Source organism: Amblyomma mixtum, chromosome 6 (genome assembly GCF_055824585.1).
Source record: "Amblyomma mixtum isolate Tamu chromosome 6, ASM5582458v1, whole genome shotgun sequence".
In the NCBI taxonomy this organism is placed as follows: Eukaryota; Metazoa; Arthropoda; class Arachnida; order Ixodida; family Ixodidae; genus Amblyomma; species Amblyomma mixtum.
In genome coordinates this window covers 157,663,305-157,677,209 of record NC_143017.1, presented here as the reverse complement: position 1 = coordinate 157,677,209, position 13,905 = coordinate 157,663,305, and the positions used below count along the sequence as shown (strand labels likewise).

The 13,905-nt window shown below is 45.8% G+C and overlaps 2 protein-coding genes across 7 annotated transcripts in view; one reads left to right on the top strand and one right to left on the bottom strand.

Moving 5' to 3' along the window:
- The window catches only part of cic (Putative transcription factor capicua), a 72,730-nt gene extending 66,588 nt beyond the window's left edge, over positions 1-6,142 (bottom strand). For 3 of the 6 annotated variants that reach the window (XM_089549869.1, XM_089549866.1, XM_089549868.1), the window contains exons 1-2: positions 5,533-5,905; positions 1,177-3,411 (exon numbers count right to left, since the gene is read on the bottom strand). In XM_089549869.1, coding sequence (XP_089405995.1) covers positions 1,177-3,184 — 2,008 coding nt within the window. In that variant the 5' untranslated portion in view covers positions 3,185-3,411; positions 5,533-5,905. The other 3 variants (XM_089549864.1, XM_089549863.1, XM_089549865.1) reach the window with 3 other exon arrangements.
- The window catches only part of LOC149340927 (cytochrome P450 3A41-like), a 79,573-nt gene continuing 71,407 nt past the window's right edge, over positions 5,740-13,905 (top strand). The window contains exon 1 of the mRNA XM_089549875.1: positions 5,740-6,092. The gene's annotated coding sequence lies outside the window, so the exon portion shown is untranslated. The remainder of the gene's footprint in view (positions 6,093-13,905) is intronic.

Sequence of the window (13,905 nt, the reverse complement as noted above, 5' to 3'; positions counted from 1 at the left end):
GCAGCCCTATTTCAATAAAGGTAAGACAGAAAAACAGCGTGTACTGCAATTCCAGTGCACAGTCAGAAAAACCACAGGCCACCAGTGGGGATTAACCCAGACTCTGAAACTGCAGCTTTCAAATGTAAAGCCCAACTGTAAAACCTAAATGTAAAACCCCCCATTTCTGCTTTTGAATGCTTAATTATAAATCAATTATTTACAGCACAAGTTTTGAAACATCCCCTTTTCCACTATAATTATTGATGCAATGGCAAATGCAGCTTCAGTCGAGATGACCTGACAGCGGAGGCAGGTCAGCCGTTGTCACGCAGTCACCTCTACATTTGGGGCTGCAACAAAATCAGCTCTGATTGAAGTGGACATGCTTACTTTGCGACACTTGCAGAATACGGGCCCTAGAGACTTTCCTGCCATTATGTAAAATCTGTGACCGTAAGTTTGAGCAAAAGGCCCTTTCTTTCAGCGCAAATTTATTACCAGCTATTATTTGCTGAACTAACTGCCTCCTCCCATAGATGGTAGCATTCTAGCTGTACCGTCTCTTCAGAGCTGCTACAGTGTGCCCTTCATGGGCATTTTCATGAAGAGCCTACAGAAACATGACAATGCATTTGACCTGTTGGCTTTTCCACATATTTTTGCTACACAAGACACAGGCGCCCCTGCCACCAAGTCCTGGCGCATCACGCCGGCTTGAACATGTGGCTGCAGCAACTCATGCCATATGCAACCTCAGCCCGGGAAACGCAAATCTGCAGACACGCAAGCTCTTTTCTGCTGACCACCAATCAACAAAAATGTGCCAAGAACTGACCAACAAGACATTTTGGGTTTTGACCATAATGCAAGCACTCAGGTGAACCACACGTACATAAGGCATCGAAACATCAGGGTGTGCAGCAGGTAAATCGTAGAACCGTATTTAGAGACACACTCCTCACTACAGACAATAGCTGATAATTATTGTGAGCCAAAGTGACACTGTTGGCTATAAAACGCGGAGTAGTGGACCTTGGATTAATTACTTCCAAATGAAATTCTTCAAGCTCCACTGAAAATCTTGGTATATGAGCTTTTTTTTTCCATTCTTCAAGCTCCACTGAAAATCTTGGTATATGAGCTTTTTTTTTCCAATGTCGAAAGCAATAATGAAAAGCCACAAGGAGGGCTCACCACTTTCTGACGCATCCAAGGCAGGCTCGTCCTTTTGTGTTTCCCCGTTAGAGGTCACCACTGGCATGACAGGCAGGAGGTGGGCTGGGCTGGGATGCTGCTGCTGCTGCGGTGTCTGCAAGACGACGGCCACCTGCCCATTGATTCCGGCATGAATGTCCTTGGGTGGAGCCACTTGAATAGCACTGTACGTGGGCATTCCCTCACTGAGGGAGCTCCGGCCCTGCTGCAGTGCCTGCTGAAGCAATACCATCTGGGCCGCTGTCGTCTGTGGCTCTCCTCCAATGATCTTGTCTGGAGGTAATGAATGCTGGATAACGGAAACAGGCTCCGAGGTCTTCACCACCCTAGGCCTGTGCACAACCACTGTGGTTGGCCGAAAGGGGCCCTCGGGGGAGTGTGCATCTGGGGCCCAAGGGGCATGCCGAATGGGCGCAAACAGCTCTGGACGACCCGGGGGGCTCGCTGAAGATGGTGTGGCTGACCTTGAGTTGCCAAGTGAAACCAGCATGTTGGCAGCCTCTGTCTCGTCCAAGTCGAAACGGCCCTGCACCCTGCTCGCCCTGTCCCCAGGACTGCCACTTATGCTCTCACGAGACGACTCTTCCCATTCCCGCCCAGTGCCTGCGCGCATGGCCCCAGTCGGAAACGGCGGTTGCTGCGCTGTCGACGTCGTTGTCGCTGCGGGTGCACTGCCCTTACGCATGGCTGTGCCGGATTTTCCCTTGAGGGAGAGGTGGCGGGAACAGTAGCCACGGCGCTGCGATTCCTTGGTGCATCCTTCCTTGGAGCACAAGCGCCGCCACTGCTTGCCATTAAATTTTTTTCTTATGCCATTTGGAGTGGACACAATGTCACCCTTCTTGTACTTCTGCTGAGCAGCAGGTGAACGTGGTGTTAGCACGCGCATTTCAGCAGAGGATGAAGTGGCCAAACGTGATCGCGGGGTGAGGTTGTCGCGACAAAAGGTGAGACGTGATGGGCTGGGGTTGGGGTCAAACTCAATGCGGCCGGTTTTAAGGTCATCGTCTGACGAGTCCTCATCACCACCAGCAGTGGGGGAGCTTCCCACTGTGAGTTTGCGAGCCCTGGGTGTGCCCACAGCGTCAACTGCTGCTCGGTCAACTTCAATGCTTCCCACCAGATTCACTGGCATGGCTCTGTGCATACCATCTGTAATGACAGACACACTATGCGTCTGCATTATGGGCTGTTGTGGCGGAAGAGATGGTAGGCTGGTCTCAACATGGTGGGGTGTGAGGAGGGGCACTGGTTCCCGTTGAAACATGGGGGACGACGACACAGAAGAAGCAAGTTCCATGTCCTCCCACCAGGGGGGCTGCCTGAGTCTCAAGCCCGCACGTGTCACCCACACGCCATCACACGAGACACTGCCGGGCCTCTTCAAGAAACGCACAAAGTACTGTATGGGTGGACGTGACCGGATCTCGGCAACAATTCCTTCAGCATATACATTGTCCTCCACACGCACACACAACTGCATCCCCTTTGTCACTTGACCCGGAGAAGGGCTATGGTCACCAATCACATCAAGGCGTGCCGCGTCAAACACATCCCGAACACGAAACAGTTGGTGCTGACTACTGTCTAGCTGGACAATCACATCGCGATCACTAGCGACGTCTTTGATCACAGCTGGCACGTACAAGTCGTTGAGCCGCACTAGAACCCGGTGGCTTTTCCAGTCTCGCAGATCCACGCCAGGCACAGGTTCTGCTGTTGTGCTGCTGTTCCTGCTGCTAAAGGAAGGATCCACTTCGCTGAAGTCAAAGTCAAACTTTCTCTTCTTGGGCAGCTTGCTGGCTGCCTTCCTCAGCTCATCATCTAGTCTTGACTCTTCCTCATCAAAGCCAGACTCTGCTGACTTTTTACGATAGTAAGAAGGGTCAATATTCTGTACCACTGTGGGCCCCTCCAAGAGCAGCTTCTCTTCAGCCTTTCGCTTAAGGTCGAGGGAGCCCTGGTACGTCGTCAGTTCTCTCTCCATGATTACACACTTCAGCGGTTGCGTTACAAGCTAGCACTACTGTTGCTTATCTCCTGAAGCTTTCCCGCATGTGGTATGACCTTTCTTCTGAACGATTTGAAGGAACACAGTTGAGTAGCCTTTAGGGACTTTGGACTGCAAACTTTGCACTCAAGCTGGTGGCCCTTCATGGTGGATGCTCAGTTCCTAATGCTGCCATGAAGTGCTAGAGGCATAGCAGCTTCCACCTGCACAAAGAAGCAGCAGAAACTGGGCAAAAAAGACAGATCTCATGCTAAATGCACTAACTTTACCAGACTGTTCTTTCAAGCTGGAGACATCAAGTTTGTATTAGATGTAAAAAATTTAGCAATATATGGTAAGTTTAATACATCTTTCAACATACAGTTATATTAGATCAACATGAGCACATTCCACAACATGAAAAGGGTAAAACATCTATGACCGAAAACTGTAAAGTGACTTGATGGAACAAATATGCAATTAATCTAAAAGCTATACAAAGGCAAATTTTCAAAAAGGCAATCCGCAGCTCCTTGTAAAAGTGGCAGCACTGAGAAGTGTAGCATCAATCGGAAATAAATGGCACAAAAGATTCGTGGTAGTGACACTTACAAAATATCTCGCTAGGTGACACACCATACAACAGGACTACTTGGTCTGTGCCATGGTTTCAAAAGCCCACACAGAGAGACAAATTTGAGCGTCGCAGGAACTAAAGACAAGGTCGAAACAGAAACATGCTGCAATACTACTGCTAATAAATGCAACGTATGCACACAAGTAAAAGTTGTACACACGAAGTGAATATGCATAGATTAGTGTCGGATGCACAAATCGTTCCATGTACTTAGAGGTAGCAATTTGGACGTACACTCCAATGCATGCTTTTTATCAATACAGGATCTGAGTAGAAGAAAATGCCAAATGCAATAACATGCACACGTGCTGCACAGAGGTTACTTCACACATTCATCATGGCACGGCTGCAAAAACTGTCCAAATGTTGCATATGTAGTCAACATATTGGGCTCCTAAAAAACATACTTGCAAGTTAGCATGCACAAGCACAAGTGTACGAGAGTGCAAAATGCTACTGCTCAACAATTGCAAAACAGGTCTGTTGCAACAACCATGCAGCCTGGCGAAAATGAAAGCTTTGCACGACGCCATCACTCACTAGCAACGTCTCCGACAACCGCTGCACGCATACATCAGCCATTTGCACGCTAGCACGCACAGCAATTAAAACACAAAAGTGCGCGTACTACGCAGAGACCGCAGTATACGCCGCAGCAACAATTTGCACAAACTGCAACACGTTTCACTAAGGCGAGCAAGCAAGCTTCGTCACACAGTCCGCGTAAGTGGTTAGGACACGAAAGTAGTGAATACCAACCACACTGAGGCAGAACACTTGCGGCTGCTGTTCCCCTAAAGCGCGCACATTACACAACTAGAATACAAGTGCACAATGCTTGCAACTACAGAAGGCCAACGCATTAACTCTGCGCACGATTCGAGGCATTGCAATGGGCTTGTGTGCGTTTCTGCAAGCGAATTCGTGCAGTAATCTCCTTCTTTCTCGGGCACATATCTGTCGTGCAGAAGGTTCAGCCGAGTTTCGTGCAGCGAAGAACCAGCTCTACAGGTTACGATATCGTTGCGCGTGCGCGAGTTATTCAAAAACTATTTCTGCACTTTTTCACCCCGATCGCCGCTTTGCGCGTGCACAAAGGCGCCAATATCACCGTCCCGACCATCGACACCGCTTTTAAGGAGAAAAAACAGCAGATGCGACATTCCTAGAAGCGGCATTGTGTCTACGCTACAAGGTGTTATACAACGGGCCCATATCCGCACGCAGACAACAAACAAATAAAACAAGGGTCTCCAGCAGCGATAGGAACTGCCAGCTGAGCTGACAAAACAGCCTTGTGTGTCGTACTATGACATTTGAACATTGTTAATGCGCACTTCGTGCACCTTACGGTGATGTCATTCGAATGCAAGCCCAGGAAACTGCTAGAGCGCCACAAAACTTGTCGCGATACGATATGGGTTTCTCCCGAGCTACACTCCAGAAGCTGAGGGGGGGGCACGCTTGAACAAGCCGTAATTGCACGCTTTCCGCAATGCAGCTGCAAATGTTGCCAATGCAAAATAAAGATGACTGAACCAGTGATCATTACGCGAGAAGTAAGCAGCCCAATTCGAGTGCAATAATCAATAGATATAATACCGTAAACACGGCACAAATGTCATCACGAGCAGCAACCACGCACAATGACACACAGGCCGCCACCGGATGACAATCCCTCGCGCTTGCAAAACTTGTCGGGGCTTACCTTCGTGAACACTACTAGACGCTAAAATCCAAGGGCATCAAGTGCATGTAAAACAAGGCGAAACAAAATTTCTTCGATTGTGCCCAACATAACCAAGCCCTGTAAAAATGGTGAATGAGTAGTTACCTAGTACTGAGCTGGCTCACCATTGGCTCGTTCCGATCACGTGCCACCCATAGAAAGAATTTCTGTCATCCGATTGGCGAGCTGTGCACCCACGGGTCTTTCACATTGTTTATTCTCGGAGGCCGAGAAATAACCTTAATAGGTGCAGTGCTCGCGAATGCTATGAACATTTACACGAGTGCAACAAATTGTGGCCGCAGCTCATATTGTGTTGCAAGTGCATTGGACTCTCGGGCAAGCGAGTAAAGCACGTATGGGGCTCACCTTGGCTGCTCGCGGATCCCTCCAGCCCAGGGCCTGTGCGTTTACAGCATGTGCACACAGGAAACACTGACGTCATCTACTACGGCCAATGAGCGAGGAGCAATGCCATATGGGCGATATTTGGCTGCGGAGTGGTCTGCGTTGATGATATCATGAACTTCCTTCCAAGGGTAAAAGCAAATGCCCTTTTCTCTTTAGTGTTTCGTTTACTACGACGCTACGATCGTGGTGACGTAGACGACGCTCTCCGCACGGGTCCGTGCGTTGCAGACGCCGGCAGCCAGCGATGTGTCCGCGCGTCCATATGTAAAGGCTAAATTTAAACTTCGGTGCTCGCACGGCAACAATCTAGGTATATGTGTGTTGTTAGGTTGTTTGGCAACGAAAAACGCCAGCAGACAGAAGACGATCGCTTCAGTATGGCATTCTTTCACCCGAGCTTGGGATTTCATTTCAGAGTCCGTCGTTTCTTTAGAAGCGGCAGAAACTCGAGGAGAAATGTACCGGAACCGGATCGGTGCGCGCTTGCAGACCGAGCCACGACATATGAAATTCTCTCGCGAAGGGAATGCAGGCGTAGTCCAAGTTTATATTTTCTGCTTTCTTTTTTGCGAGGTTGAAAGCTACATACATCTCCGGCGATCGTTTGCTTGAGCCACGGCTGTGTGTCTGGAGGCTAATCTGTCCGTAAAGAGTGTCAGCGGTGTTAAGTGGACATCCCTACAAGAATTCAGTTTTTGGCAGCATCAGTGTGTTGGTTGTTACGCCGAATGCATGTTCTTAGCGCATAGTATCCCTACCACTGCAGATTAAGTTGCCCGTAAGTGCGCTTAATCATAGCATTCGGGCCAACAAATCACGAACTAGATGCGAACAAAATTTTTCGTTTAAGCATTAGCGTGTGAATTACCCGGATCACATAATGAAACAGTATGGGTGCAGGTTATGCCAAGCTCAGCCCGGTGGTAGCGCGCAGTATTAAAAGGTGCAACAAAGCTTAATTGTATGACTGCAATGCAGAGGAAATTACTTTGTGCACCAGCTGCATAGATATAACTTTCTTTGAAAATGGGGCAAAAAAGCACTTCGTTTTTCCAGCCTGTCGGTTCTTTGCCTGCAGTTTTTACTTTCCTCAACCAGTACCTCGTTTGTGACACACGAGCCTGCAATACGATAATACAGATAATTTGAAACAAAGAAAAACAGTATAATAGTTCCGGTATTCCGCAAATCAAAGAGGCAACTAACTTCAGAAGAAGTGACTAGTTAGGTTCATGATGAGTTGGTCATGTAGTTGACTACCCTGTTTATATGTATTACCCTTTTCCTTTCAGCAAGTTAACAGTCTAGTACTTCAAAAAAAAAAAAAAAAAGCCTTACTGCACTGGGTATTTTGATGTGTACTGCAAGTGATCTTTATAACGCTGATTTCAAATAGCACGTAAGCAGCTACTTTTCTGGTGTAGCAACTACTCATCCAAACTTCTGTTGTCACATTTGTGATACGGAAGCAGTTTGTTCACCGTCTATCAAACACTAGCATGACAGTCTTATTCTTGGCGTGAACTGCTTTTATTGTTTTCATGTTAGAAATGGGAAGGTATCCGCATAGTGGCACTTATTGCAACTATATGTTTGTATAAACTGCAAGTAAATAAATCTCGTGGCAAAAATTTTTGCAGTTATTTACTATAATTATTAATACTGTATTTGAATACTTTCAATACTGCATTCAAACATCAGAATTTCTACTACTTTAGGAGTAACAGCTGATCGTTACGTTGTAGTCCTATAAGCAACACCCAATACTACATTCCCCAGGTGTGGACAGATTGTTGAAAATCTTCCCCAAAATGCCCATATGTTCCTGCCTCAGTATTCCCTGATGTGCACACTGACCACTTGCATAGCTGTTGTGGTGAAGCAAGTTACTGAGGATGATTAACACCAGCTTGATTTTGATAGGTTAGGTTTTATTGAGTTCAATGCCCCAAAGCGACTCTGGCTGTAAGGGATGCTGTAGTGGAGGGCTTATGATAATTTCGACCACCTGGGGTTTTTCAACATGCACTGCCAGCTTGATTTTGAGTTGCTGAAACTACATAGCTCACAAATTCAGCAGCTGAAACAATGTGTGTGTCTAGCCTGTTCATCAAGCTTGGGACAGTGTTATGGGTGTTTAGCATCACAAAGCGACTCAGGCTATGAGGGACGCCGTAGTGAAGGGCTCCAGAAATTTCGACCACCTGGGTTTCTTTAACGTGCACTGACACAGTACACAGAACTCTACAATTTCACCTCCACTGAAATTTGACTGCTGCGGCCGTGATCGAACCCGCGCCTTTTGCGTCAGCAGCCAAGTGCCATAACCACTGAGCCACTGCGGGAGACTCAAGCTGGGAACTGGTGGAGCTCCTGCACAACTGAGCTAACCAAGGCAATGCATGACAAAGTTAATCAGCAGCCTAATTTCAGAGCAGTTTCTATCGCAAAAATGTGAGAAGCTCTTGTAGGAAATGGTCTGCAAATGTACAGCCCTGTGCAAAAGTGGAGAGACCACGCGAGCTGACAGAAGCATGTGCCAGTGCTTCCTCACTGTGCAGCGCCCGTTTTCGAGATATGCAAAGGGTGCCTAACCAATTAACCTGTCTGTCCACACACTTCTGCCAGACACACCTTTATACACAGAAAAAAATCACAATCACCACCATTCCCATGGCCTCTCTACTTTAGTGTGTGACTGTACCAAACTAAAAACAATGACTGCAGTCAGTGTTTCTAATTGGGGTGTGGTACTGAGATACTTGACTTTATACAGCTGCTGTAATATCTTTACAATCTAATGAGTGCAGATGCAGTCCATCACTTCTGGCAGAAAAGAAATTGAGAAACTCTTGACACAATGCTTACACGTGCCAGAGTTGCAAACTGGTACATACATGCACATACATTTCTTCTTCTCAGCTGAAACCAAAGAAAAAATAGGCATGGTCACGGCATGCACTGCAGAGGGAAGTTAACTGATGGTCCCTCAAGTAACAGTGTATTGCAAGAGAAGGCAAGTGTAGTGGGGGACAGGAAAAAGCCTGGTGGGTTTATGAAATAAGGAAGGAGCCACAGATGGAAGTTAGAGGGATATAGGAGAGGCCTTTCACCTGCAGTGGACATAGGCTGACTATGATCATGGCAGTGATGCTCCATTTAGAAATTAGGAGGAAGACTATTGAACGAGTAAGTTTTGTTTCAAGTGACTTAACTTTCTTTACAGGCCTTTGCAAGAAATGCTCCCTGTTCATTGCCATTTGTTAGCTGGAGTCTTTTGTACACTCGATAGAAGCACGGAGCAAGTGGTGTTCAGCACATGTTGTAAGCAGTACAAAGAGAATTTGTTTCCACTCACTTTTAGACAGTACAAATCTGTTAATGTGTATTGATAAGCAACCAAGCAATGTATTATTCACAGGCAAGTGGACATCTCTGCATTTCTGACACCAACCCAATCAGGTGTTACAAATATAGTTGAGTACATGAAATATAGATTAACTGAAAACTATGCAAGCCAACAACAAAAACATTCTTACTGGACTGACATCACAATCTGCGAAAGGTTAAAATACACTGAATGATCACAATGATAATTTCAGATAGCAAACAATTAGCCTTCGCTATGCACACAGTTGTGTACATGGATAACTCTAAGCTTTTTCCGAGTGCATGTTATGCCAAGCCGAGGTTTTTGTTTCAGATGAATTCACCATGATCCTTATTGCTACAGTTTTTTTTCTCTGTTAGTGAATGCAGTAAACATTAAGAATCATAATCATAGATCGTAATCATATATTTTATTCTAGTTTCTTGCCACCACAGTAGGAAAAAGCAGTCCACACGGTGCCTCAAATGCCTATTTTCCTCACTTTTTAGAAACACATTAAAGATTTGCAACCATTGTGATGCTTTGCACAAGGCAGCGTATGTGCTTGTAAAGCGTTAACAGTAGGTGTTTCACATTTTAAAATGAAGGAATTAGCATTCTTTTGGCCTGCATAAGCTACTAAGGCAAAAAAAAAAAAAATTAATAGAAACAATGAGGCATCAGAAAGAATTAATATATAATCGAGACTTTGGCTGTAGCATTATGTAGAGACTAGAGCACAAGCCGCTATCATTGGCTTCAACATGATGCTAAAGGATTATAGACATCTTGTTTTAGTTGCATGTTTTATTCTCTGTAATGATGTGTTAAGACATTGGAATATACAAGTCACCGCATGGTATTCGCCTATGATCCCTAAATAACTTATTTGATTTCTTTTCTTCTCTCGTGATGTTTCTTTTTCATGAACTGAACGATGGCTGCGACACGCAAGGTATATTCAGGTCATGAAAGGCATGAAAAAAACTGCCACATAAATGCTGATACATCGTTTGTTGTCATTCATTACAGTATTAAGCAGGCTGGCTTAAGAGTTGTGAGTTAAAACTAATTATACTGCAGTTTTGTTTCTTTCTTCACGTTACCTAAACACACCTTGCGTGTCACAGCCATGGTTGTTGGAACCAAAAGCAAAACAGCATCAAGAAGAAATGCAATTATAAATTATTTAGGTGGAATACCAGTGGGTGATCCATGTATGCTAAGGTCTAATGCATCATTTGAAAGCAGAAAACAGACAAGCAAAAATTTGGTGTCTATAGTCCTTTAAGACACAGATAATGAACACTTTTGCAGAAGAAGCAGAACAAAAAATAAAAACACTAATACAATGCATATATACTTTGGGTAATCTAAACACCTGAACATTACAAAAGCAGACAAAAAAAAAAAGAGGATGGAAACATTCATAAAGTGAGCCCTTGACTTGTGCAATTGGACCTTTGAAACAGATTTCTATCCCTGCACAGACATCTTGAGAAACAGCGCGAAAGATGCGACAAGGAAAACTGACAACAGTCCCAGCTTTTGTGCTGTTTCTAAAAATGAACTTTTCAGGAGGACACAGGGGCGCAATAAAAGACACGGACAGAGAAGTAGACAGGGACGAGCGCTTACTATCAACAGGCTTTATTCGACGTAGACCGTTAATATACCTTTGCTTTACCCAAGCGCCACTAAGCGAATCACAAGCACGCGAGTTCCAGAGAACACCAAAAGAATTCCGAAGGCAGGCGATTACAGAAATCTATCTAAGAAAACCATTTCAGATCGGCGAAGTATCACAGATGAATCACTGATGCAGTTATCTCCTTTTTTTCTAATGTAATAGGCTTCCACCAGTTCCCGTTCAATCTGATCGCGGCTTCTCAACAATACTTTGCAGTCCGATAAGCGGGGAAAACAGGCGACTTTAGTCTTCTTAGTGCATTCTTGGCAATGTTCCTTGTCTTCTTGGCTCGTCCCTGTCTACTTCTCTGTCCGTGTCTTTTATTGCGCCCCTGTGTCCTCCTGAAAAGTTATGAACCAACACGCCCAAATACAAGTACTTCTAAAAATGAACTTGCACCAATTAGCCCAACTGTCGACGCTTCTACACAGACAATTGTGTAGTGCTAAATGTTTGGCTTAACAATAATCGAAGTGGCAAAAAAATGTTCTCCAGCTAGCTGAAACATCATTAGGCCGTGGGTCAGGTGAGTAAAACATCCTAAACTGCAATTCTAACGAAGCCATGTTAACACAAAGTCGGCCAATAACGCCCCAACCCCCAGCCTCCCTGGACAATAGTGCGACAAATAGCTATGCTGATTCCCCCTGTCACGTGACCATATAAGGCACATTTGCCAAAGTGTCTACTCCAACTGCACGGCTGCCCACCATGTGGCTGGGGAATCAGCTACACAGATCACATGACCATACAGGCCACATTCTCGAGAACACCCATTCTCCAACAAAACATGAAAGTCCATCCCGAGGTATATGTGGACTGAACTCACCTGGCTCACATGACCATGCAGGCCACATTGTCGAGGGCTTACCTTCAGCTGACCTGGACTGCATTCTCATCAGTCAACATGTTGAAACAGGAGTTTTCTGTAACTCCATACAGTGGGGACATTGACACCACTTACCTTGAAGGAAGTTTCCTCATGGACATTTTAACAAGCTCCATAGCTTTTCATTACCCCTGGAGTGAAGGGGTGACAGCAAGTACTACACCCCAGTATGAGAACTTCTGCTTCTAAGCGCACTTAAATTATGCGACCACAAATAGCACATTCTTGCACAGACTCCCCGACCTACTTGGCCCAACAATGGTGATGATTTGATCCTAGTGCCGCAAGGGCAGCTTGGCCGAAGAGTGCTGCGGCTAATGTGTTTCGGTCTACACAGCGTCGGTTCAAGGACTCCAAACATTTGAACTCTAAGGAGTCAAGCACGAGGCCGGTGGAAAGCTTGTACAAGTAACACTGGGGACGGAACCCTGCACCCCACATTGCTTAAGCTCACCCGCATAACTCTCTTTGTTCAGCTGAAAAATACAGGCACTGTCTGCGGCTTCCTATAGCCGCAGGTGGCTGCCACACCTACAAAGTGCACTTCGCTGTACCAGGTGTGGTTGTATCGCACAACAGTGGTGCCATTTACTTCACAAAGACCCGTATACACCTATCGCTGCAGAAGCTTGTGCACATGCCCTTCCCATTAGGCTAAACGAACGAATGAAACTGTCTGTCCACCAACACCAAAGGGGCAGCATGCATTCCGCATTTGTTGGCTGTTCTTAGCCACTGGCCAAATTTATGAATTTTGAACTGCAAGCTTACTAAGCAATGCACTAGTGCAGCTTTCAATCAATGTTTCTTGCCCCATCAACTCTAGTTAATTGCACCTAGTAAAGTGCAGGGCCACAAACTACCTTGCATTCAAAAGCTATCCGGGGCTAATTTCTTCATCTTATGGATGTACTGACTGCAGAACGTGTGCCCATAGAGCACCAAGTGGCTTTGGAAGTGTTGCTGGAAATTGGCATTACTGAAAAAATGAACACAGAGGACACATTTTTCCACTTTAGTTTTCTCATATAGTATTGTAACTGCTACTGGCAGCTCCTGGTAGGCACTATCTGTCAATCTCATATAAAAAAACACAACATGCTTGCTAAAAGGTGCTTGTTGCCATTGGTTGTGGCTGGTATCTAAGTTGAAAGGGGCACAAGGGTAACAGCTTTCGGTTACAGACTATGGTTTGGTTTGGTTTATGGGGTTTAAGGTCCCAAAGCGACTAAGGCTATGAGAGACGCCGTAGTGGAGGGCTCCGGAAATTTCGACCACCTGGGGTTCTTTAACGTGCACTGACATCGTACAGTACACGGGCCTCTAGCATTTCTCCTCCAAAGAAATTCAACTGCCGCGGCCGGGATCGAACCCGCGTCTTTCGGGTCAGCAGCCGAGCACCATAACCACTGAGCCACCGCGGCGGCGGTTACAGACTATGATTCATCAGTACTAGCATTAGTAAAAACAAGTTTTCAATAGCCACAAACAGTTACCAGACCCATAAAATGCACTTCACTGCATCAGCTGTACTGCTATCACGCAGAAGCCATTATTCAGCTCCTGCCACAGGATGCAGCATTGCTGAGCAGTGCTCTCATACAATAACACTGTGCAGTTCTGAGGGCAGATCTGAGGGCAGTTTAAGAGCACCTGTTTTCTTAACAGATTCTGGATTTCGCTTGAAGCTCAAGTGAGGACAGAGTGCATGCCTTGATCTGGTGTCCACGTTTGCCTTTCAAAACCTTTGTGCTTCAGAAAAGCAAGTTTCGTTGGGGCTGCATCAACATCCTGACATTATGCCCCACCTCCAGGTAGCACATTATCGTCAGCATTCTTCACTGTAAACCAGGTGTTCTTTAGGCTGTGCCCCACAGATTTTCAGGACCTCCCAGCATTGTTCAAAGATGCCATCACAGGCTAAACAACTGCAAGAGATAAGACAAATAGAACTTGCACAGAGTGTATGCAAGAAATTTAGAAAGATATGCG